Below are 25,869 nucleotides of genomic sequence, written 5' to 3' on the forward strand. Positions count from 1 at the left end.
TAACCACAATTCACATTTTGGTCAATATATTTCCTGCTAATACAGGGCATATTCATACACATAATGTATTTTAAAAATGGGCTGTACAATGTAGTTTTATCACTTGGTTTACAACTAAATATATTGTGAACATTTTCTTTTACAAAAGTTAAAATAATTGCATAGTGTGGAGGAAACAATTCATTAACACTCTTCTTGGGGAAATTTAGACAGAATTTTTTTCCAAGGAGACTTCATTCTCTTTATAATGCCTTGAGAAAAAAGGGGTGTTCTTGGCTTATGTAGTTTTCTATAGATGATAGAAACTTGCCCTTCAGCTTGGCTTTTTACTTGCTTCTCTGTGCCCATCTAATCATCAGGCAAGCAACGCTTTTTATTTTTTCCAGTCCGTCTCTCCCATTTGCTTCCTCTTCTCTGCCTGGTCTCCCTGGTACACACGCACTTCCATCACTCCAGCATCCTGTCCTCATCTCTACTATCTGCCCCCTGCCCTCTTATTTGGTCCCTTAGAGATGTTTCCTTTCCTTTTCTTTGAAAGATAATGTCTTAACTGATTTTGATCACTCTAGTCAAAACTTTATCCTGTTCCACAGCAGGATTAGCCTTTAATAATCTGAATATAGAATTCAATTGTTTAAAGGAAAATATTAATAAAACGCGCTTGGTAGAGTTACACAGAACTTAGGCACAGTGCAGATACAGCTGACTTTTTTTTAAAGTAGTTTTTTGGAGAGAGTAGGGCAGAGGAAAGTAGTTGGTACTTTAAGGAAATGTTAGGCACCACTATGGAAATCTATACCCTATTTCACGGCAACAAATAAATGATCATCTCTCAGGACAATGGAGAGATAGCCTTTACTGGTCGTGAAATCTAAGGACAAATGTTGCATGCAAATGTTGATTAACAGTAACTTTGTATGGCAAGGCAGATGCCAGCTAGGGTAAGAGTGGTGCACGCAGACAGTGTTAATTCTGGAGTCCTGGAAGCTGCGAGGTGCTCATCCATCACATGGCCATCTGGAAGGTGGAGACACTTGGTCATTAAAGGAAATCCCTCTGGCAGTTTATCCTGCTGCCCACATACGTGACATATCTCCATGAGCCAAAAATTAGTTGGGGCCCAACATTTGAGTAGTGTGCTTATGGGATCAACAGTACTGACAACATGGAATTCAGATGCTCCTGAAAAATATCTTTCAACAAAAGTTGCCATGGGCCTATTGTTAACTTGCTCTTCCTCGGGCATGTGCTCTCACACCTGATAACCTACCCCAGCTGACGACACCTTCAGCTGCAGGGGTGCAGCAGAACTTGGTTAGGCTCTGATGATAAGGAGACAGCATGTTTTAGGCCCCAAGTTCCAGGAAAAAAGTATGGTCCCCACCCATCCGATCCTTCAACCCACACTTACCAAACACCTATCCTGGGCCTGACACTCAGGTTGCAAATGGAAAAGACAAAAGCCTGTCTGGATTGGGGGCCCCATCTTGTACTCAAGTGAAGTATTTGCTTTCATTTACTTTCTAGACTCGAACATTTTCAATTTCTAACATCTATAGAGTAAGAACCACGAGAGGCCAGTGAACTTGGGTGGACCTGGAAATTGGGCTCTGGTTGGGGTGGAGGAGATCCCTCTCCTCGTGGCCTCTGCCCTTCTTGTCGTTGTTCTCCTCAAATCAATAGAAATCAATAAGGTGAAAGGGATCTGAGCCCAAGCATGGCCGGGTGGGGGGGCGGGGGTGTCCGTGTAGGGGCCTTTTAGGATCCAAGAAGTTCCTAAGGAATGAGAGTGGAGTCAAGCCTCTGGTGGGAAACAAGGGCATTAATTGGAGTTGGGTGCCCCCGACCCCGCTGTTAGAGTGGGCACTCACTGAGCTGATCCCCTGGAGATTGTCTAGGTCTTCCTGCCCAAAGGAAAGGAACACCAGAGAGCATCTCTCGGTGTTTAAGAGGCCAAGCGTTTCCTTGTTTATTTTCCTCAATAGAAGTTCACCTACTATAAACCCTCAAACAGACTGTAGTAACTCTCCATGTGACAGGCAGCACGACTAACCACATTTTGAGGGAGTTAAGTATCAAAGATGCCATGGTGACTATCCCATCTGGAGTCCTTGATGCTTTTAGAAGCAGAACAACTGCCAGCCCTAGCAAGCCATGAGGTGAGAAAGAGGAGAGATGCCATTAACTCAGCACCCACAGGCAACTAACCAGCCTGAAAGGGCAAAAGAGGGGAACATCGCTTACCACAACCCGGCAGAAAGGCCTGAGGGAAGCAGCGAAGCCGGCCGTGCCAGCATTTACACATGGAGCACCGCCTGGGCAGCCAGGTGCCGTGCGGCACAGACCCGCAGTTTCTGAGGATGAACAGGTAAGACGATGCTTCAGTATTCTGAATCCTCTCTTCTCTTTCCCGGTCGCCTCCACCCCACCTGTTTTAACGGCTTACTCTTTGCGCAAATCATGCTCACAGTTCCGTCCATAGAAGGAGGGCGGGCAGGCACAAAAGGAGCCCAGCATGCAGGTTCCCCCATTCAGACAGCACGTTTTGTTTAGCTCTTTACCTGAAATGTAAGAAGAGGTGGCTGAGAGGGTGGAGGGAGCGAAAAGCTGAGTTCCTGTAGCAAAGGATAACGCAGCGCTAAGGACTTAGTCTCCCCGCAGTGTTTGCAGATGTCTAAACACTATAAACCTCACAGAACAAGACTCTGCTTTTTAGTGTTCCTTTTGCTACCTGTGCCTTTTGGCAGAGAAATCTTTTTCACTTCCAGGCCAGTGGTGATTCCCGGGTCCCCAGCGTGAAGCGGAAATCAGGTGAGGGAATGTGTTCCAGGGAGGTGACAGACACAATGCCTGTCTCACCTCCATAACCAAAACCAGTCCAACCTTCCACCCAGCTCCAGAATCGGGGCCCACTCTCTCAGGTGCAAGAGGGTCAAGAAGATACTCAGGAGACACGTGAAGGGCCAGGTCAGGGACACCACACTGCAGATCCAGCTAAGCTGGTAGTCTTACTGTCCTGGATTCCCGTGGATGGCACAAACTGGAAAGGCTGCCGCCGACGAACTGCAGGCTCCTCCTGGGACCGAACGGTGTCAGCTCTGAAGGCCAGGTCTCCCTGGGACGGACGTGCAAGCTCATGGTGGCCCAACCCTTAACAACAAAATCAACTCATGGAGCCTGTATTTCAGGTCACATGAAAATTGCTAATGATCAAAAGAATGAAAAGTCTCTCACCAGCAACCAATCCCAGTTCAAACGCTGTGGAAATGGCCATGACCATAATCACACTAGAAAGAGGAGATCAGACATTCGTTAGCAAAACAAATCAAATAAAAGCCTTAGAGATAACACCCAGGCCTTTTCGTCACAAGGACAAGACCACAGACCACCAAGGAGAAATTGCGAGGACCACCTTTCTTTTCTTCTTTTTCCTGGCTTTGTAAATGGCTGACTAATTCATGTACAACATAAAGAAAAACGATGAGAATACAAGCCACCTAATATCCAACTCTTCTCAATATGTGTCATTACTTCTTAGGCTCTGTCCTCATATGCACATACTTTTTAATAGATGTAAATCTTTTATCTTCTGTTTCACATAACATGTATTTTTCTCCTGCACAGTTTTCATATAAAATTTTTTAAATGGCTGCATGACATTCTACATAGATGACAAATCAAATTTTACAAACTACTTCATTTAAATCAGTCAATTAAACGATTTTGAGGTTAAAAAAGTCCCCCTATTACTCTTAATAGTTTTGCAAATGTGGAATCTGTCTATACCTTTAACCTTTTCAGAAGCAGATGTTTAATTTGGTTGTAATTTTGACCTTTTCTTACACAAGATTAAGAAAATGTTAGTCATTTTGACGTGGATCAAGGCTGCCCCAGGGAGAGAAGCCCAAGGCGTCCTGGCCTCCATGCTGATCTATCTGACCCGATTCATATCTAAAGTTATACGACTACACAGCAACCAGACCCCACCTGCACTGATACCATTTTAATGACTTTTTACATCATCTTTCCTTTGTCTACTAAAAATAAGTCACGTCCCCATGAATTATAAATTTACCCTAACCATCAACACATTGCAGCCCTTGACTGCCCATGGGCCCTGTCCCCACGCTATTCTGTGAATAAAAGCACACTACTACCAGACCTTGAGAGTCCAAGAAATCTTTTTCGACTCCTCGGCTCGCCGAGCCGGCATCAATTTCATAGGCAGAGCCATTAACCCCACTGCAAACGTTATAAGCCAATGGCAAAGTTGGACATAAGTGTGAGGTTCCACGTCTTTCAGGAAAAACAGCACTGTTTGCAGCTCTTTCAAGGTTTGAGCAAGATGAAATCAAACAACAGAGAGGTGTAGGACACTATTTCCTAAGCCGGCAAGCTCTAGTAATCAGAAGTTCACATTCAAGATGGTTCATACCTGCAAGAGAAGCGCTCCATCTTCCTGCGGTCCACGGCTCCTAACAGTTTAGGGGCGAAGAAATTTTAGCATGGCTTTAATTCACAGTCATTGCCAAAACATGGAAATAAAAACATTAATTTCCGAAAAGAAAACAGGGATTTAAAAAAAAATCATTCCCCAGACGGTCTTAGGAGAAGCAGGAGCCAGGATGTCCCGGGAAACTGGGCGACTCATCACCGGGCTGGGTCCTAAAGAGTGTTCTGACCCCGGCCAGGGACTCAGCCTTCCCGGGGATTCTCCTTCCTCAACAACAAGCCCCTGGGGTGCGGGGAGGGTCCTCAGTGGGGTGGGGAGACGGGAGACCCACCCCCCTTACAAGGCTTTGTCACTCCAGGGGTGGAGGTGAGAGGAGGGAAAAACAAAGAAGGGAAAAGGCGAAGTCTTGTAAAACTGTGGTTAACTAGCCCTAATGTCTCTATCATTAGTCGTGGGTTAAAAATATTGATTTACTCTTGAGGAAAAAAAAAAATCATCAAATACTCTCTCCAGCTGGGGTTTTCAGGTTGGAGGAGTGGTGGAAAGTAATTGCTTTAATTAGGAAAACCTAAACACCATGCATGGGTCTCTCAAGGCGTTTGATACTTTAGGGCCAAGTTTTACTTCTTGAAATTTTCTTTCCCCTTTGTGTGGCCCCGGGCTCTGCCCTGGGCATACTCGGGTGACCAAGAAGTGTGTGCCGGGGGGAGTTGGGTGTGTGGGGAGAAAACCTCGGAATCTTGCAAACGAGATGGAAGTTCAGGGTCAGGAGGGGTCCCTGAGGGGTGTCTGATCTCCTGTGAGTGTAAATTCCAGACGAACCTGAATTGCAAGTGGAGGCTGGAAGGAAGCGGGAGCCGGCGCCAGGCGCCCGTGCGGGCCGGCTGGGAGGCGGGAGCGTGCGGCCGGGGGCTGCGCCTGCCTGGCGGATAGGGGGCTGGGGCGCAGCTGCTGAGGATCTGTAGTCGCGGTGCCAAGTGTACTCTGTGAAAAAGTCCTAGAAACACGGCGGTCCGGCATGGGAGGCCATTTCAGCCTTGCTACTTGGTTTCACTTGGGTTTTATCAGTGTCCCGGTGCCCACAGTGTGGCCTCTTCCATCCCCTCGCCGCCCCTCCTCCCAAGCCGCCGGAATTAACCCCGGATTCAGACGTGTCCCGTGGTACCCTAAAAGCGTTTATTTGGTGGTTCGCGCTAAGCCCCAGACGCCGCAGCTGGAGAGAGGCGCTGCCGTGAACCGGAGTGCCCCACTTGACGCCCCAATGCTCCAGATTATTGAATTTGTTACTAAATACGCCCAAAGCCACGAGTAGTTTCTTCTAAATATAATTTCATTCTAATTTCTAAAGTAAATGCCTGGCGTCTGCCTAGTATTGCCAGACACACAAGTGCGAGTCGTTTATGTAGTTCATTTCACCCATCTCTTCATCGGATTTACACCGTGGCAGAACGAATCGGCAGGACCCGAGGCCATTTCAGCATCAGTGTCTACCTGTCCGAATGCGCTGCGTCCACAGGGGCAGAGAAGACCCACTATTTGCTTCTCCATCTGCATCTTGGGAGAAGTAAACTAAAAATTATTTGTATGGGGGCCCATCCGAGCGATGGTGGAATGCAGCCCATTTACTTATAGCTGGCAGCATTTGCAACTCCACAACAGCTGGCTATTTAGTTCCTGCTGGGCTTCACCTTGTGTGGCCTTTCAACTTGTGAAATGCTCCAGTGGCATGCAGAGATTCAGAGAGGTCTGGGGAACTTGGCCTGAAGCTCTGGAAGCCGGATGTGGGGGAGGGCAGCATGGGAGAAGGCTGCCGCCAACCCCAGGAGCTGCAAGGAGGCTTAAAGAAACCAGGTACATTTGTAGAGCACTTTGTGCTTCAGGGTCCTCAACACTCACAGATAAGTGGTTGGCATTATTCGTCTCACATTATGGATGAGACAACTAATCCCATTTGTAGATTTTCAAAATGTCTTTTCCACAGAGGCTGGGCAGGTCTGTGGCAGAACTGCCAGCAGAATATCACCCCTGAATTGACTTCCTTATCTAAAGGGGCTGGTGTGGAACTTTTAGAACTTGAACCACGACCCCTGGAAATCACCTCCCTATTTTCAGAGGAAGGAACTGAAGCCCCGAGACTGGCAATGTTAGCATGGCTGGCAACCCCAGCCTGTCAGCCTTTCTGCCATACAAAGTTCCTTCTTATCCAAGGACGGGAACTCACTGAAAAGATCTGCATTCCCCACAGGTCAAGAGAGAGGGCAGAGAAAGTGAAGTGTATGTAGGGGGGACAGAATCTGGGCAAGGTTTTGGGACAGGAAGAGGATTAAGGGAGGGAAGAGCTGTGGTGCTGGCGTGGCTAGATATTTGCTATTGGGCTGTTCAGTCAACAGGTATTTAATGAGTCTACTGGTTGACTGTCAGGGCCCAGTCCTTAACAAGTTAATGGCTTTCTGTTTTCACTGGTGAAATTAGCAAACAGAGACTGGAAACCTCTTCTGTATTTGCCCCAGATCTCTGTGTGGGGTTTAGAAGAATAGATTTCTGCTCTCAAAAACCTGCAATCGCAGGGGGGAAGATGAGCTCAAATGAGTCACTTTAGAGCTATATTGTTACATAAACTGGGTAAGAGGGACGGAGAAGGGCCTAGGAGAGGACTCCATTTTGTATGTGTGTGTTGGGGGTGGGTGGGGGCTATATCATATGAATTCCTATACAGACATTTCATAACATTTTATCAATGGATGGACGCAGTGTTTCTGTGTTTTCAGGGAACTCCCTTGTACATATACCCTGATGAGTGCTTGAGAATATATCCAGCCAGTAAATTTCTAGCAATGGCATTGCTTGGTTAAAGGGTGGACATTTCCAAGTTGTTTTCCAAGAAGCCTGCAGCAGTCTCCTCTCCTCTCTTTCTCCTTCCTCCCCCGTTAAGCGAATTGAGCAAAAAATCTTGTTTTTGCTAATTCTGTATGTGAAAGATATCTCATATCTTGTTGTTTGGATTTGCATTGCTTCCTGTGTTTATGGGGTGCTTGTATTTCTTTTTCTATGACCTGGAAGGTAGTTCATAGAGGGAACTTGAACTAGCTTCTTGAGACTCAAGCCAGGTGCCATTTGCTCTGGGAAGCTCTTCCTGACTCTGTCCTCCCTTCCCCGGCTTCCAGTTGAGAGACCCCCGTCCTGGCACTCATGGCCAGAGTTTACCTTATCTTGTCAACACGAAAACATATTTCTTTTGTTGTCTTTCACCAGCCTTACCCCTTCTCCCTTATCCCTCAGGTCCAGAAACCTGGTCTTCCAGAAATCTCGGCTTCCCCAGCCTCTAGCAAAGTGTCTGCCTGTGCTGGTTTCCTTTTGCCAAATCTTACTCCATCTGCTGCATCGGTGGCTGATAGAAACGTGACTTAGCCTTAGTTTCTAAAAGGGGGTGGGGCAAGGCAAGGTCTTTGAGAAGCACGGCAGGAAAACAACTTGCTTCTCCTATCTTGAGCCAGGAAATACAATAAAGAATACCTCCTCCCCACAACAGAGAAGGAATGAAAACCAATGCTGAATTCTGGGCAACTTAGTCAAAGAGTTCACCATATATAAAACAAGATAATCTTGATGCACTTACTGGAAACCGTGTCAGGGTAAAGAAAGTCTGATTTAGACTTTTAGACATGACTATGATTTAGAATTCTTTCTCACCAAAATTTTTCTTCTTCCAATCAAATTCAACAGGCATTACTGACCAGGTACTCTGTGCTGAGCACGCTGAGGGAGACAGAGATCTCCAAGATCGGGCTCCCGCTCTTTCCCCTTCCCTCAGATAGGGTAAGCCCTGTAATCTATGTCATTTTAGTGTTATCAAAAACCTGCTAATGGGGAAGGATGTCTTGTTGACCAGGTCAAGGCCACTGGCCCCAGGAGACAGACAGATGGGCAGACAGACTCCAAGGAGTCAGAGTTGGGCAGGCAAGCTGAGGTCCCACTTGGCTTCAAAGACCTGGAGAATCTCATTGAAAAGTGCTTCTTAAGTGGATTTTGTATTTGATTACATGCGGGCATTCTTCACAGCTCTTAATGGTTTTGAAATGGATTAAATGCAAGCGGAGGGAGGGAGGGCTGAGTGCGGAAACCCAGGCTGTATCAGAAATGGATTAAAGTGCTTTGGTGAGATTTCCTGTATGCAAATGACCTCGGGCACTTTGAAGTGGGCCCCACTCTGGAAACTCAGTTGAGCCAGGCTGAACTTCTGACCTATGGGAACTGTGAAATAATGAAAGGCGTTGTATTGAGACACTGAGTTTGTGAGAATTTGTTACACAGTAATATAAAATGAATACAAACACTTTTAAACTTGTTTTGAAGTATATCATGCATTCATAAAAGTGTACAAATAATAAGGGTTACAGGTTAATGGATTATTCCAAAGTGAACACCAAGTAACTGATGGGGGGTTGGTGAGCCGAGGAGTCGAAAGAAAGATTTCTTAGATTCTCAAGATCTGGCAGTAGTGTTCTTCTATTTAGAGAATAGTGTGGAATAGCATGGGGACAGGACCCATGGGCAGGCAGAGCTGGTGCGTGGGGACAGGACCCACGGGCGGTCAGAGCTCCTGCTGCTGCCCTGAGTTGAGGGTTAGGGCTAATTTTATAAGGCATGGGTACGTGACTTATGTTTACTGGAAAAAAAAAGAAAAGATGATGTAAAAAGTCATTAAATGATTTCAGTGCAGATGGGGTCTGGTTATTGTGCGGTCATATAACTTTAGATACGAATCTGGACATATAGATCGGCATGTAGGTGAGGATGCCCTGGGCTTCTCTCCCTGGCGCAGTCCTAATTCATACGATAAAAAAAGTCCACTGGGTCATATAGTTTGGCATGTAGGCCAGGTCAACTTGGGCTTCTCTAGCTGGGGCAGCCTCAATCCACATCATAACCACTACCAAGGCCAAGAAAAAGCATATTACAAGAAACTCAGAATTCATGCTTCTTCACAATTCTTGCTCCCTCCCTCTTCCCCAAAGCTAACTATTTTTCTGATTTCTAATCCCATAGATTGGTTTTTCCATGGTTTTGAACTTTATATAATCGAAAGTATGTGTGTATGTCTGCTTTTTGCTCAACATTATGTTGAGGAGAGTCATCCATGTTGTTTATAGAAGTTCGCTCATATTCATTGCTGTATAGTATTTCACTGCACTGAAGCTATACAAAGTTTCAGCATCATTTATTGAAACCTTCATTCTTATATTACTGCTGTATAATGCTATTTTCATCAGGAATCAATTGTTCACATGCTTGTGAGATTTTTTTTTAATGCTTTATTCTGTTCACTTGGTCTATCTGTCTCTTCTTGTACCAATATCATTCTGTCTTCATGACTGTAGCTTTATAATAGGCCTTGATATTTGGTATAGTGAAGTCCTCTCCTTTTGTTCTTCATATTCAAGATTATCTTGACTATTCTTGACCTTTTACACTTCCATATAATTTTTAAACCATTTTCTAAATTTCCAAAAAATTCTGCTGGGATTTTGATTAGAGTACATTGATTCTTTAGAATTAATATCTATATCGTATTGAATCTTTTAGTCCATGAAGATCTGTTTAGGTGTTTAATTTCTTTTAATAATTTTTTATAGTTTTCTATATAGAGATATTGTATAGTTTTGTTAAATTATTCCTAATTTTTTTAATGTTAAAGTAAATGGTATCTTTTGCTTTCATTTTTGTGGTTGCTGATTTTTATATGGACCGTATATCCAATACCTTTATAAAATTTACTTATTATGTAAGTTTACTAGGGCTACCATGACAAATACCACAGACTGAGTGGCTTAAACCTCACACATTCATTGTCTCACAGTTCTGGAGGCTGGAAGTCCAAGATCAGGATATTGTCAGATTTGGCTTCTTCTGAGGTCTCTCTCCTTGGCTTCTTGCTGTGTCCTCACATGATCTTTCCTCTGTGTGTGCACATGTCTCTGTCCTAATCTCTTCTCATAAGGACACGGGTCATACTGGATTAGGGCCCACCTGTATGAGCTCCTCTTACCTTAATTACCCGATCGCCAACAGTCATTTCTGAGCTACTAGGGGTTAGGACTTCAATGTGTAAATTTTGGGGCAACCCAATTCAGTCTATAACACTTATCAAGTCCTATGGTATATCTCTAGATTCTTTTGGATTGTCTACATATAAATCAGTTATTGGTGAATAATTATGTTTGTTATATATAATATTATATGTCTATATTCTATCTATTAATTGGAATAAAATTCACATACCATAACGTTAACCATTTTAAAGTGAATAATTCACTGGTGTTTAGTGCATTCACAATGTTGTGCAACTACTACCTCTAATTCCAAAACATTTTAATGACCCCCCAGAAAACCCACACCCATGAAGCAGTTGCTCCCTCTTTTCTCCCCCGTAGCCCCTGGTAACCTCTGAGTTACATTCTGTCACTATGGATTTACCTATTCCGAATATTTCATATAAGTAGAATCACACATTATGTGACCTTTGGTGTCTGGCTTCTTTCACTTAGTGTAATGTTCTGAAGGTTCATCCACATTATAACACATATTCGTACTTTATTCCTTTTATGGATGATTATATGTATATACCACAATTTGTGAAGAATGTTCCCTGTGCTCTTGAGAAGAATGTGTATTCTGCTGCTGGTGGGTGGAGTATTCTAAAGACATCTGTTAGCTCTAGTTGGCTTATAGAGTTATACAAGTCTTCTCTTTCCTTGTTCATATTCTTCCTGGTTGTTCTACCATTTTTAAAAGTGGTATATTGAATTTTCCAGCTATTATTGTTGGATTATCTATTTCTCCCTTAAATTCTGTCCATTTTTCTTCATACTTTTTAATTTATGTTCCTCAGATTATGTAATTTCAATTGACCTCAATCTCAATTGACTTTATTCTTTCTTCTGCCAGTCCACCTCTACTGTGAGTCTGTCTAGTGAATTTTTCATTTCAATTATTGTACTTTTCAACCCCAGAATTCCTATATGGCTCTTTCTCATAGTTCTCTCTCATTATTGATATTCTCAATTTGGTGAGATACCATTCTCATACTTTCTTTTAGTTCTTTAGACATAATTTCCTTTAGATCTTTAAATATACTTATTTGTAATAGCTGATTTAAACTCTTTGTCTGGTAAGTCCAATATCTGGGCTTCCTCAGGGACAGTTTCTGTTGACTGTGCCCCCCTCACCCCCAACCCCGTGTATGGGCCATACTTTCCTGTTTCTTTGTGTGTCTCATAGTTTTTTTTTAAAAACTGGACATTTAAAATCATACAATGTGGCAACTCTGAAAATCAGACTCCTCACCTCCCCAGAGTTTGTTGTTCTTACTATTTGTTCATTTAGTGACTTTCCTGGACTAATTCTTTAAAATCGGTATCCTTTGTCATGTGTGGCCACTGAAGTCTCTGCTTGATTAGCTCAATTGTTGGCTAATGATTAGACAGAGAGCTTTCCTTAAATTCCTTGAACTCATGTCTCCCAACCTTTGCTGAGGTGCTCTGTGTATATTTAGGGGCATGACTCCAATGCTCCAGCTGAGAGTTTAAAACTGTGTCTTTGCCTTCGCTTCCTGCTTGTGCAGTGCCTCAGGTTAACCAGAGATGAGAGATTAGGGCCTTCTCAGGTCTTTCCTGGGCGTGTGCACAGCCTTGCACATGCATGTGGCCTTCTAGAGTCCCAGAAATATGTCAGAGCTTTTCAAAGCTCCCTATTCATCCTGATTTTTCCTTTTCCTTTTTTTTTTTTTGGTTAGGCTTTTGTTAGCTCTAACTGGTAATGCTGCCTCAGGCAGCTGCAGTGTTAAACAATTGCCAGTGATTGTTCTCAACAAATACCCTGGGCAAAGGATTGTTAGCATAGGGTGAGCTCTAAGTCGGATCACATAAAGCAAGCCCTAAGAATGGAATTTTTCAGTGAGTTTTTGGATATGTCAAATGGTGACAGTTCTTTGAGCATGGGGCTTTTAGGGAGCTCTAGACCTTCATTCCCCTCTAATGGTTGATAGGCTGCTGTTTTTTTTACCACTACTATAGTTGCAAGGTTGTTGTTTTTCAAGGCCACTGCAGAGCTAGGGAATGAAGGCTAGCAATGGGGCAAGTTAGTGTTCTTATTGAGATTCATTAATTTTTCTTGATCAAACTCTCCTCACATTGTTGCAAGCCTTTGGTTAATTCTGGCTCCAGGATTCTGAAAAGTTGATTTTGAAGCTTTTGCCAGCGTTCTCATTGCTTTTATGGAGTGGCCATTTTGGAATTGTATTCATTTCTGCTTTTCTAAGAATTTTTTTAAATGATAAATGAATGTTGAATTTTGCTGTGTTTTTCTCTGTAGCTGTTGTGATGATTATTTTTATTATGTTAATGTGATTTACATAGATTGATTTTCAAATGTTAAAACAAATTTGCATTTCTTGATTAAACCCAAGCATAGTCATGATACAAATCAATTTTATGTTTTTCTGGATTCAGTTTTCTACTGTTTTGCTTAGGAGTTTTGCATGGACGTTTGTGATTGAGACTGGCTTATAATTTGCATATCTCTGAAAGTCTTTGTCATGTTTTGGTTTCAAGATTATGTCTTCCTTACAAAGTGAGTTTGTAGTTGTTCCCTTTTTCTATTATATGAAAGAATTGGTGTAGAGTTGGGGTCATTTCTTTGTTAAATATTTGGTAGAATTCATCAGTGAAACGATCTGGAAATGGCTTTTTGGGGGAGCAGGGGGATAAATTTTAATTATGAATTCATTTTTTTCCCATAAATTGTAGCAATGTTCAGATTTTCGATTTATCTTTCTGTCAGTTTGAATATGTTATTTTTTTCTAGGAATTTGCCCACTTCAATCACATTTCAAGTTTATAGGCTTAAAGATGTTTATAACATTATTTTAGGACTTTTTAATGTCTGCAGGATCTATAGTGATGGCTCCTTTTTTATTTCTAGTATTTGTAATTTTGCCATCGCTCTTTATTTTTAAAGAACTAACTTTTGCCTTTGTGAATCCTCTCTACTGTATGCTTATTTTTTAACTTCATTTTTCACTGCTCCTTATTGTTTTCTTCTGCCTAGTTCTTTTGTTTTAATCACATGAAACTATATAACTGGTCTTTTGTTTTAATTACTTGAAATGAAAGCTCAGATCACTGATTTTCAGACTCTTCTATGGCTCTAGATTTCTTCTTTTCTACTATTTGCAATTAAGGTTTTTAGCAGCATAGAGTAAATTATATTTTCATTTCGATTATTTGTAAAGTATTTTTGCATTTCTATTGTGATTTCTTCTTTGATTCATGCATTATCAATTTATAATAAATGGACATTTTGTACTTAATTTTTATTGACTTTTAGCTTAATTGTATCATGATCAGAAACCAAACTCATAGATTTCAGCCCTTTAAAGTTTGTTGAGATTTGCTTTATGACCCAGCAGATACTCAGTTAAAAAATAATTGGTCCTTTAAATTAATTGTGCTATGCTATTCCTGAATTCAGTGTTCTGTTATGTATATTTGGTTAATTGTGTCAATTTCATATTAGCTTACTCTATATCTTTACTAATTTTTTGTCTGCTCTCCTTTCAATTACTGAAAGAAGAGGTTAAAATATTCCACTATGGATTTGTCTGTTTTTCCTTTTAAATTTTTTGTTTTATTTTATATGTATGTAGACTATGTTGTTATCTGCTTACAAATTTAGAGCTATTATATCTTTCTGATGTCTTCTAGATTGTCTTTTTTAGCATTGTGAAATATTCTTTATTTCTAGCAAGTCTTAAGTATACTTTGTGTGATCTCAACATAGTTTTGCCAACTTTCTTTTTTTGTAATGCACCCCCTCCCTTTTTTGTAGCTTTATACTTAAGGTGTGTTTTTTGTAACTAACAATAGCTTCTTGTAATGGTAGTGTTTAGTCCATTACATTTAGTACAATTCACTCTGCTTCCTTGACTTATCAAAGTCTTGTACAACTTGATGCCTTTGCCACTTCCTGATCTTCGTTTAAATCATCAATAAGGCCAAGAAGCAAGAGAAGAAGGAATCTTAGAAATGAAATCAATGTATTTGGGGCCACATCTCCCTAGGATAGCAAGCTTTTTCTGTAAAAGGCCAGATAATAAATATTTCAGTCTTTTTGGGCCATGTAATCTCTGTAGCAACAACTCAACTCTGTTGTTGTAGCATGAAAGAAGTAATAAATAATACCTAAAGGAATGAGCATAGCTATGGTCTAATAAAACTTTATTTACCAAAACGGACATTGAGCCTGATTTAGCCTACAGGCTGTAGTTTACCAACTCCCTGCCCCGGAGACACCTGCTGATCCTGGACCAGGTAGCTGAGAGATTAAGGGTCTAAACTGGTCCCTGCAGACTCATGGAGGCTGAAGGGACAAACAGAGTTGAGAATCAGCTCAGGAGGGAGCTCCTGGTAAACCTGGAACCATGAGTTGCTTCAAGAATAAGGATAAACCAGAAATAAACTACCCTCTGAGGCACTCTAACAGCCTTGAATCATCTCAATTTCTCACTCAATTTAGGTGATCTATTGATGATTTAAACTGGCGTTTCAAAATTATTTTGTCCAAGTTTCTAGTTGTTTTAGCAGGTTGGTCTGAATTACTTACTCTATCATTGCTGGAAGTGGAAACTACAATCATAAAAATAATCTTAGGAAATCTCTCATACATATTTATTGTCCTTACCTATTAAATGGGGATTCATTCATTAATTTCCCAAGTATTTGTTAAGTGCCTGCTGTGTCCCTGGAAACATGTTTGGTCTTAGGTATCTGGTAGTGAATTAGACAGGCGAGGATCTTGCCCTTTTCAACTTCACAGTTTGTTGGAAGAGCGCGCTCCAAACAGCTAAACAATCAAATATCCAGTTGTGCTTTGTGGTCAGTGCCATGACTCCAAACGCCTGGGGCTTATAAAGAGAGAATACCAGGATAGTCAGTGATGATCTGATCTCTTGTATTGGTCAGAGTTCTTAGCTTATAAAATTTCTGAGAAGGTTGGTGTTATGGGCTGAATTGTGTTGAAGCCCTAACCTTCAGTGTCTCAGAATGTGACAGATTTGGGGGTAGGGCCTTTAAAGATGTAATTAAGGGTGAATGAGGTCATGTGGGTCCGCCCAAATCCAATCAGACTGGTGTCCTTAGTAGAAGAGGAGATTGGGACACACACACACGGAAAAGGAGGACCAGGGAGAAGGCAGCCATCTGCAGGCCAGGGAGAGGGGCCTTAGAAGAAACCAAACCCACTGACACCTTGACCTTGGGCTTCCAGCCTCCAGAACTGGGAGAAAATAAATTTCTGTTGTTTAAGCCAGCCAGTCTGCGGTGTTTGTTATGGCGGCCCAAGCAAACTAATATAGTAAGTAAATTTTATAAGGGTATTAGATACAAAGTCAAGGAGAAGTCCGCATCCTGGAAGAGGGCCTCACTCGACCATGCGGGCAGCCTCATCTTGGACTTCCAGCCTCCAGAGCTGTGAGAAATAAGTTTCTGTTATTTATAAGCTACCTAATCCATGGTACTTTGTTACAGCAGCCCGAACTGACTAAGACAGCATGTGAAGTGACGCACATTGATGGTACATCTGACAGCATCTGTACTGGCCATAAGGCCATGAGGGGAATTAATCAGAAGGACAGCATGTGACACCAAACAGACTAGCTGGTCTAGAACTGGCTAGAACAAGGCCACAGTGAATTCAAGCTTTTAATAGCGGGGGGGAAATGGCGTTTTTTTCCATCTCGATTTCTGAATACATATTTTGCATTTTCCTTTCTGCTTATCCACTCATGAAAATCAACAGATCTGAAATCCATTTTATCACTGTGTCTCTAGATAAGTGACTTAGGTTTTCCTGAAAGGGTTTTCCCTAGAGTGCTATGCAAGCCCAGGTGTATTGGATTGAGAGCAGATGTGGGCTGTTTATGAAGCTTTATTGTGGGTGTTCTTTGTGTCAGTGTGCCAGGGTCATTGCTGTGCCAGTCTGATGCCAACACCTCAGGCCAGGCTTCTTCGAGATTCCCAACAAATACCTCTAATGTCAGCGAGGGAGGTGAGTGCATACCCCTGAGCACTTTTAACCTGCTTTAAACAGATTACTTAACCTCAGCTTCTCATCCTTCATTATCCTCGTAAAATGGGAATATAAACACATGCCCCAGGGAGACGCTCTAAGATGAGCTACTATGTCCGTTACATTTAGGTATTGGACAAATGTTACTGCCTTTCTAGATACCTCTCTCTCCCGAGGCAGGGTCAAACAACTTCACTCATTCATTTATTCATTCATTATTCCTACCAAGTGTCAGGTAATGGGCTAGTTGCTATGACGAGCAAGATTTAAGCAAACAATGTTCCTATCCTCAAGACCTCACAGTCAAGGGGAAATGGACATGTAATGACGTAGTATTTGCAGAGTGAAGGCACAAAAGTGTGAGTGGGCCTGGATGAAGGAGGAAACAGGAAGGGGTGTGGATGAACTGAGTGTGATGGGGCAAGGAGCAGTGATGCTGGGGACAGAGGGAGCCTGGAGGCCAGCAGGAGGCGGATCGTGGAGACCTTGCAAACGAAGGAGATTGGCTTTTTTTTTTTTTTTTGAGGAAGATTAGCCCTGAGCTAACATCTGCCACCAATCCTCCTTTTTTTGCTGAGGAAGACTGGCCCTGAGCTAGCATCCGTGCCCATCTTCCTCACTTTATATGTGGGACGCATACCACAGCATGGCTTGCCAAGCAGTGCCATGTCCACACCCGGGATCTGAACCATACAACCCCAGGCCGCCAAAGCAGAACATGTGCACTTAACCGCTGCGCCACCGGGCCAGCCGGGGAGATTGCCGTTTAAGTGTAGAAATATGAAGAATCAAGCAGGAGAGTGACCTGAGCAGGTCTGTGTGTTTGGAAAGATCTCTTTGGCATCAGAGGGACATTATACTGGTGCCGGAAGCTGGGGGAGACTACTACAATGGAGCAGGCAGGAAATGCAGAGGCCTTGAATGATTCTCAAGCTGCGGGGATGAAGAGGTGGGCAGATGAGGTCAAGGGTGAGAAGGCAGACTCTGCAGGGTCTCAGAAGATTCAACAGAGTCGGGGAGGTGGTAGTGGCTTGTTTTGAGGAGAACGTGTGGTTTCTAAGGGCTTAGAAAAAAGAGATTCATGAATAAAATAAGGGTAAACAGTCTTCTGGACGCAGCATAGTATCTCAGAGAGGTCACTGGCTTTGTGCTTCACAGTCCTGGGTCCAGTGCTCATGTCCACCTGAGAACAGGGAACGCTTTGGCCTCAAAGCCTGGTCAGTAAGATGAACGGAGCAACGCCTCCCTTTCAGTGTTGTGGCCAGCCCGAGATGAGACAACAGGAAGTGCTGAATATATTTTCTGCTATGTAAGGACAGCAGTACATTTTATCTCCTGCTTTGTTTCTGATATCTGCCAAGGTTATAAATGTTATGTTATAAAGCACCTAAAACTGCCTGGTACATAGTAGCTATTACTCGTGTGTGTGTGATTTTTTGTTTGTTTTGACTTTGTGTGTACCTGTTTTATTTTAATCTTACAGTGGTTGTACCAAAATTTGAAAAAAAAAGAAAAAAACTAAACAAAAATAGTTTTCCATCTACAATTGTACCACCGCACACAAAGAGTTTCCAGTGGGAGTTTTAGGCTTGGCGTTCATAAGTACTGTTTGGCTGAGAGGGAATTAATAGATCCAATCCATCTGCAAAGTCATCCTCCAGGGGGCGCTGGTCAGAGTCATGTCAAGACTGCCTGTGGACTAGACCGACGTGTGGTCAGCTTCCAGGGTACAGATGACATTGCTCACAGCGATGGAACTGGCACAGATCTGAGTTCTGGCCACTTCCAGTGGAATAAGATTATATTGTGAAGAGGTTTGGCCTCCTCCCAGGGAAAAAAATAAATATGAGTCTTAGAGAGAAGGATGCAGCATTCTGCTCTGATCCTGGGTTCTTAGCGCCCCCTATGGCCCATCTTGGTGGTGAGGGGAGCAGCTGTCAGGATTGCCCGCTGAAGAGTGGTCCAAATCTAGATTCTGACTTATGGGAGTGCAGCCCAATAGAATATCATGCCAGCCTTGTGTGTGAGTTTGCATTTTCTGGCAGCCACATTAAGAAAGTACAGAGTCAGGTGAAATTAACTTTCATAATATATTTTAATTTAACCCCATATATCCAAAATAGTCTCATTTGATCATGTAGTTAATGTAATATGTCAATATAATACGAGGGCCGGTGCAGCCTTCCTCATCCCAGGGGGCTGTGCTCCAGTTTTTCAGCCAGCACACATGAAGTGGTGAGTCAGGAGCCCTTGCCACTTGCCCCCACTTCAGTGGGAAGCATTGGTAACAGTCACTGAAGTAGAATGAAACAGTTTATAAGATTTTGGGTTCTTCATTCTTCTACAATTATGTGATGAAATGGGGGTGATGGGCTGGTGAGACCAAGGATTTACTTGGAAGAAAGCTTCGTGGTACGTGTGACTCAGTGTTCCAACAGGAGTCCTAGATTTAGAATGGCTGTGAGGAAAGCATTCGGTCCCCCAGGGATGTCTGGGTGAGCTTGTGTGTGGAACCCTCTTGGATATGAGGCAAATATGTACGCCTCCCCATGGAGAAGCTGAAGCTGTGGTCTGTGGACTGCATTTCATGAGAGGCTACAAACCCAACTGGAGCTGAACTGCATAAAAAGTATTCAGCTCTGAGAACACAGCTGGCGTTGGTAATAATAAGGCTGTGTATGAATTGAGCTGCTTCCAGCTGCAAGGGGACACCAGGAAGTGAAGACTACAGAGCACAGTTCTACCTGCTGCCCCTTGAGAGCTCAGAAACTGAAAGGTCTTTCTGGATACTCTTAGCCCAGAGATGCAGCAATCTGCACACACAGTGAGTTTAATACGATAATAACAATTCCTTGTGTGAGCAAAAGTGCATTTTGTAGGGACTGGCCTGGTGACATAGTGGTCAAGTTCACATGCTCCACTTTGGTGGCCTGGGGTTCTTGGGTTCAGATCCTAGGCACGGACCTACACACCGCTCATCAAGCCATGCTGTGGCGGCATCCCACATACATAATAGAGGAAGATTGGCACAGATGTTAGCTCAGGGCCAATCTTCCTCACCAAAAAAAGTACATTTTGTATTTTAAAATACTTCTTGGTTCATATTCCTGCCTGTGAATCAGAAGCAACTGTAGAGTATGCTGAAAATATGAACCACTGGACCCCACCCCAGACTTACTGAGTCAGAACTTCCTAGGGAAGAGGGGTCCACCCAGGCCATGCCAGTGAGGAACCAGTCCTGGGTACCACTGCACCAGACTGCACTTATTCCAGATTCTTGCCACTCGTGGTGTTTCCCTGGACCAGCAGCTTTGGCATCACCTTGAGCTTGTTAGAAATACAGACTCTCAGCGCCTCTGTGGCCTCCTGTGTGGCCTCTGCATTTTAGTAAGATCCTGGTGGTTTGGGTGAAGGATTGCCAGATAAAACACAAGGCACGCAGTTATATGTAAATTTAAGATAAACTACAAATAATTTTTTAGTATAAATATGACTCATGCAATATTTGACATACTTATATTAAAAAATTGTTTGTTGTTTATCCGAAATTCGAAAGTAACTGAAGGTATTTTATTTGCTAGATTTCTCAATCCTATTTGGGTCCACGTTATAGTCTGAGAAGCCTGGGCTATATTCCCAGCCCTGCTCCTCTGACATGAGCATCATAAAGGTGTCCCACTGTGTTTTGAATGCATTCGTGGGGAAAAAAAATATTTTTTCCACTTACATATGATTAAGCTTTTGAATATTTAGCTCTCTTAGAAATTGAAATAGCATTTAAGTAGGATCTGCACTGAAAGTGCTTTTTCAATTTATATTCTTTGGTTCAGAATGCCACAACAAACAAGAACCAAAGCAAACATGAAGTACTAAATACGTAACTTACATTATTTATCAAAAGAGAAAAATAATATAAAAATTCAATGCTAAGCAATAAAAAGCACATCCAACACATTAGAGTTCTGATTTAATATAGTCACAAACATTTATCTGGGCCCCAACCAACTTAGTATACAATTTAGAATGACAATTCAATTATAAACGTCAACAAATAGAAAATAGTCAGTCCTTTCAAAATCAGGCGATTTTGTAATTAGAGTTATTATGTATCTATTAGACACCACGTTTTTCTGTTTCAGGGCGAAGGTGTGTGAGGAGCCACTGCTGTGAAAAGGCACAGAGGGGTTGTGTGGACTCCACACTATTAACTGATTGTCAAATTGTCGCAGTGTTGAGTATCAGCAAAACATATTTTTCCAATTAGGGAAATCTCTAAAGAGAACCTAAACTCACATAGGTTTCAGGAAATGAAAAAGAAAAAAATATAAGGATGAAATCAAGACTTTTGACATCTGTTGCTTCAAACACTGAAAAATATTTCACATTCCTTGGTCTTAGGGTTTTCTTATCTTGCTTTTTGTTTGCTTCCCAGCTTAAAGGGTTAAGAAAACGGAACCCTTTCCCTTCTCTAGCCTGTTTATTTAACACACTTCAGGATTTGCAACGTAAAAAAAGCCAGGCCATCTGTACGGGAGGTGCAGACAGTCCTGGGTTATAGGGCTCAAATTAGCCCACTCGTCGTTTGCTCGCTCTGTGCCAAGCCCTCCTCCACGAAATCCGTTTTGTCTCATGCCGGGCTGAGTCACATAGAATAGATAGATAGTTTATCAGCACATGGCCTGCAGATCATGTTATCAGCTTACAAATATAGCCTGTTAGCGCACAGGCCGGGACGCTCCGGCAGCTGGAGCGCTTCCGGCTCCAGTGTGTGGCCGCTGCGGGTGTAAACAGGCTCGGCCGCCGGGATTCCGCTCCGCTCGGCAGGCAGCGGGCAGGGGCTTGGGGCTGAGCGCAGTCGTGGTAGGTGGCCGTCGGGGACAGGGTGTGGGCGCCCAGTGAGCAGCTGCTCCTGAAACTGGGAGGGGGCGGGGGCGGGGAGACTACGGGGAGCGCGAGGGTGGGGCGTGTGGCACCTGCCAGGAGGATGGGGACCAGTGCGCTCCTTATTGATGTGGTTCCCGCTGTGCCATGGCGTGAAAGGGGTGAACATCCCCAACGGAACACGGGCCTGAGGGTAAACACGCATTTATCTGCATTTTAGGGCAAGAACTGGGATTGAAGGGGGAGAGTGGGGGCCAGTAGATCGTCGCAGGGGGGCTGCTGGGGTGGCAGGGTCCGCACGACTCCGCTCCTGGTTAGCGAATTACTCCCCGCGTCCTGCCCTGGTGCCCAAGGCTGAGCTCAAACTTTCTGGTCCAAAGTGCTGTCCAGGGGAGATAAATCAATTTTGTTTGTGTCCTCTTCAGTGCCCTGAGAGGGATGATTGACATCTGGCCGGGCATGTCTTTCCTCAGAGACTGTCCCCCGCCCCCTGGCGTGGGGGTGAGGGTGGAGAGGTGATTGGAGACCCCGGGGAGAATTGTCCGGCTCTGTAAGCAGCGCTACCTTGCTGGCAGCTCCTCTGCTGGACCAGATCCTCTCCCATAACCCCAGGGCTGGGGTGTTCTCCCAAAGAACCTCTGCAAACTGCGCCTGGTGGGGAAAAATCCTCAGGTGCTCCTGTACCTTTTGTTTTTATCTTACATTTAATTGGTGACAATGAGTCTGTCTTAGTTTCTTTTCCTTTTTTCTTTAAATAACTGACAGTTTTTTGAGCTTTACTGGGTGCCAAGTACTCTCTTAAGCACTTGATACAAATTATCACACGTGATCCTCTCTCCAGTCCTGTGAGCCCATTGGCTTGTTACACCCGTGTCCAGATGAGAACACGGAGGAGGATCAGAGAGGTTTGGTAATGGCCTCAGGGACGTGCAGCAGTATCGGGGGAGGCAGGACTCCAGCCCAGGCAGGCTGACTCTGAGACTGTCCTCTTAACCCTATCTGTCACCTCTGCCTCCTCTGGCTGGATTTTCTAGTTTCACAAATTACCATGAAAATAATGGGCGTCCCCAGGGAAATGCTGACCTTGTGACATAAAATGTAATTTAATTCAGAATTTGGCTGAAATATGGTGACTATACTGACCTCACTTGAATATTTAGTCCCTATTTACCCCACTGTTTCTATCAGAAAACTCACTCTGTATTCCAGCTCTGGGGGCCAGGTGGCCTTATGTGAGGACAGAGTGGAGTTTGTGCATCACTAAAGGCCCCTGTCTGCCATGTTATTGCCCCCACTGTACCTTAGTGTCACCAGAAACTCCTGTTGATTAGTCATTCCCTTGGGTCCACAAGGCTGATAATAAGTATCTTCTTCACAAGGTGGATACACCAGGAAGGATGCTGAGGAAGGGAGGCATGGAGCTGGTCTGTCCCAGGGCAGAGGGGTCCGGGGGCTCTGAGGGGCAGGTGGGAAGGAGGGGAGGCAGGCCTCTCCCCACGACTGGTTCAGGTGACCTGACACCAGCTCCATTCACTCTCCCCACCTCCCCCTTGCTGCTGTCCCTCTCCCAGCCTCGCAGAGGGAGCACCGAGGACAGCTGGGCACCTGTACTGTGGACTCTGTGGGGTCTCCTCCCAGTCTCCCCCAGATCCTTTCCCCTCAGATTCTCTGAGAGATTGGCTCTGTATCCAACCCCCAAACCCCAGCCCAGTCTGTCATTTGACAAGAAGGCAGCGGACTAGGTGACCAGATAGTCCCCCCTCCCACCTGGAACCCTGGCACATGACTTCGGAGTGGAGACTAGTGCCCTGGTGCCAGGGAACATGTTTTTCCAGTCATGCCCTCTGGCTCAGGATCGCAGAGGGTTCTGTAAGGTGGTTTTGATATACCTGGGCTGGGGAGGGAGCACGGAAAATTATTCAGCCAAATGGATGGTCCTTTCCCTTTCCCCACCCTCCTGGCGGGACCATCCCCTCCCGCACCCCCACCCCACACACACTGGAGGGCCCCTCTCCTCTTCTGGCTCCCACGGCAGCTCGCTCAGCCTCTGTTGTCAAATCCACACGCGGCATTGAAATGTATCCCTTTAAGCATCTGTTCTCCTCTAGAGTGAGACCTCGGAGGCAAGGCCGGTCACCTTTCTGCATTTGATGAGTCCCGTAAATGTCAGTTATTTAGGGTTCCCAAGCTCAAAGAACAAACACACACCAAATAAACTGGCTTAATACACAGGGTTTGTGTGTTGACGTTCAGAAGCAGAAGCCTGACATCTGTAGCGCTTGTGTCCCCTCCAGTCCCTAACGTCTGTTACTGGGTGACTGCTCAGAGATGCATGGCTGACTTGAGGAGGCCAGGCTCTGAGCCCAAGTCTGGGGGCTCTCAGGTGGCTGCTCCTCCTGTCAGTAAGCTTGGCTCTCCTTCAGCTCAGCCCACAGTCAGATAACATATGACTAAACAAATGATCAAATAATTCAACTTGTGTTATGTGCTGTGAAGTAAATAAGCAAGAGTCAGAGAGGGAAAATAACAGGGGGACCTACCTTAGATGAGGGGGCCGGGAGGCCACACTGACGGGGTGTGGGAGGAAGCCACATGGACGCGGGAAGAGCGTGTAGGCAGAGGGAGCAGCATGTGCAGAGTCTGAGGTGGGAGGAAGAGCCGGCGGAGAAGCACTGAGGAGGAGAGCGGCAGGGTGAGTGGGAGAGGCCGGCCAGGGGCAGACCCTGCCAGGGTCTTATTGGGCCCTGTGAGGAGCTGGCTTCCCCGTCTCGTTCCAAAGGGAAGTCTCTGGAGGACTTGAGCTAGGTGGCAGCGTGATCTAGTTCTTGTTGGAAAGTGACTCACGGTTGTGTGGCACATGGATTGGTTGTGCTGAGTGGCAAGTCAGGAGCCCAGCTCTGAGGCTTTTGTACAACTGAGGCCAGAGGTGACACTGATTGGTGGTGAGGAACACGTGCCCTTTGAGACTTAGGTGATCAATTAGATGTGTGAATGAGCGTGTGTGTGTCTGCATATCTGCCTAGCGGGTGGCAGAGTGAGGAAACAGAAAGCATTAACGCAGCCCAGACGGTTGGATTCTCAGTGAGTAGGTTTGGAGGGAATCATGCTTCTTTGAGATGTGTGTGAGACATCCAAGTGGGTATGTGAAGAAAGCAGCTGGATATAGACACCAGATGTCCCTATAAAATAAGGCTGATTTTTATAAGTGCCTCTTGTTTTACTGTCCACTGAATGTTATTTATTGCTGCATAACAAGTCGCCCCAACACATAACAGCTTAAAACAACAAACATTTATTATCTCACGGTTGCTGAGGGTCAGAAATCTGGAGTGGCTTAGCCGAGTGGTTCTGGCTCAGGGTCTCTCATAAAGCTGCGGTCAAGACGTTGGCCAGGGCCACAGGCATCTGAAGGCTGGGCTGGGCCTGGAGCATCCTCATGATATGGTGGCTGACTTCCCCCAGAATGAGTGACCCGAGAGAGAGCAATGCCTGGTAGGACTTAGTCTCAGAAGTCACACACGATCACTCACCACATTCCCTCATTAGGAGTGAGTCACTAAGTCCAGCCATGCTCAAGCCGAGAGGAATTAAGCTCTACCTGTTTAAAGGGAAGACTCTCAAGGAATTTGTGGCTGTAATTTAAAGCCATCACATCCATCAAAGCAAAATATTTTATACATTATTGTTCAATAAGGCTGAGATCAGCAAACTATAACCCACGGGACTGGCAGTGTTTTTGTATGGCACATGGGCACTGCTGGAGCAGGCTGGCATTGCGAGCCGTGAGAACAAGCTGGAGTATGCGCTCTGTCCCTATTCCCCCTCTACCTGTCTACCTGGCCCAAGGGCCACGCTGGTTGCCATCCGCACGTTGGAGACTCTGCTGTCAGCAACTGCCAGGCGCCAAGCAATAGAATCTCTGCCCAGGAGTTGGTGACTTCGTAAATCACCTAGCCTCCAGCTGGCTGCCCAGCCTGAGATGACTGGGAGAAGGGGACACACAGGCATCTGGGCGTCAGACAGGGGCAGAGAGCCAAAGTGACTGCAGCAGGTCCCCCTGACCTACCTGCCCCTCTGCGCTCCGGCCCGCCAGGCCGTTCCCTCCTGGGCTAGTCGCTCTTGAGAATGTCTCCAGCAGGGGGCAGCTGGGCACGAAGCTGAAGTGTGCTCGCTGCTTGCAGGCCCATCGCAGGCAAGCACGGATGTGGGGTGTGTATATATGTATATATACAGGGGAGTTTTCTCTTTTGTTATATAAGTACCCACAGAATACCTTCCACCTGAGGCCTAAAATATTTACCATCTTACCCTTTACTGAAAAAGTTTGCTGACCCCTGCAGGAAAGCAAAAGGTTTTTCCAGGAGGAATTTTCGTTTCCACTGTGAATCCAACCCTTGAGGGTCTCTGATTGT

General features: G+C 44.6%; 2 protein-coding genes across 3 annotated transcripts in view; one reads left to right on the plus strand and one right to left on the minus strand.

Annotated features, from left to right (window-relative positions):
* On the minus strand, positions 1-24,337 carry CRIPTO (cripto, EGF-CFC family member). 2 transcript variants are annotated; one of them, XM_005600748.4, is made up of 7 exons: positions 23,998-24,294; positions 4,436-4,475; positions 3,235-3,287; positions 3,013-3,150; positions 2,447-2,561; positions 2,245-2,354; positions 1-1,017 (listed from the first exon to the last, which is right to left on the minus strand). In XM_005600748.4, the coding sequence occupies exons 2-7, from the start codon at positions 4,453-4,455 to the stop codon at positions 902-904; spliced, it is 552 nt and encodes a 183-aa protein (XP_005600805.3). In that variant the 5' UTR covers positions 4,456-4,475; positions 23,998-24,294; the 3' UTR covers positions 1-901. The 2 variants fall into 2 exon arrangements, with proteins under 2 accessions (XP_005600805.3, XP_005600807.3); XM_005600750.4 differs by lacking the exon at positions 4,436-4,475 and having other exon boundaries at positions 23,998-24,337.
* Positions 21,187-25,869, plus strand: part of LRRC2 (leucine rich repeat containing 2) — a 33,480-nt gene continuing 28,797 nt past the window's right edge. Inside the window, exon 1 of the mRNA XM_001500396.5 lies at positions 21,187-21,436. The gene's annotated coding sequence lies outside the window, so the exon portion shown is untranslated. The remainder of the gene's footprint in view (positions 21,437-25,869) is intronic.

Source organism: Equus caballus, chromosome 16, assembly GCF_041296265.1.
Source record: "Equus caballus isolate H_3958 breed thoroughbred chromosome 16, TB-T2T, whole genome shotgun sequence".
Classification (NCBI taxonomy): domain Eukaryota; kingdom Metazoa; phylum Chordata; class Mammalia; order Perissodactyla; family Equidae; genus Equus; species Equus caballus.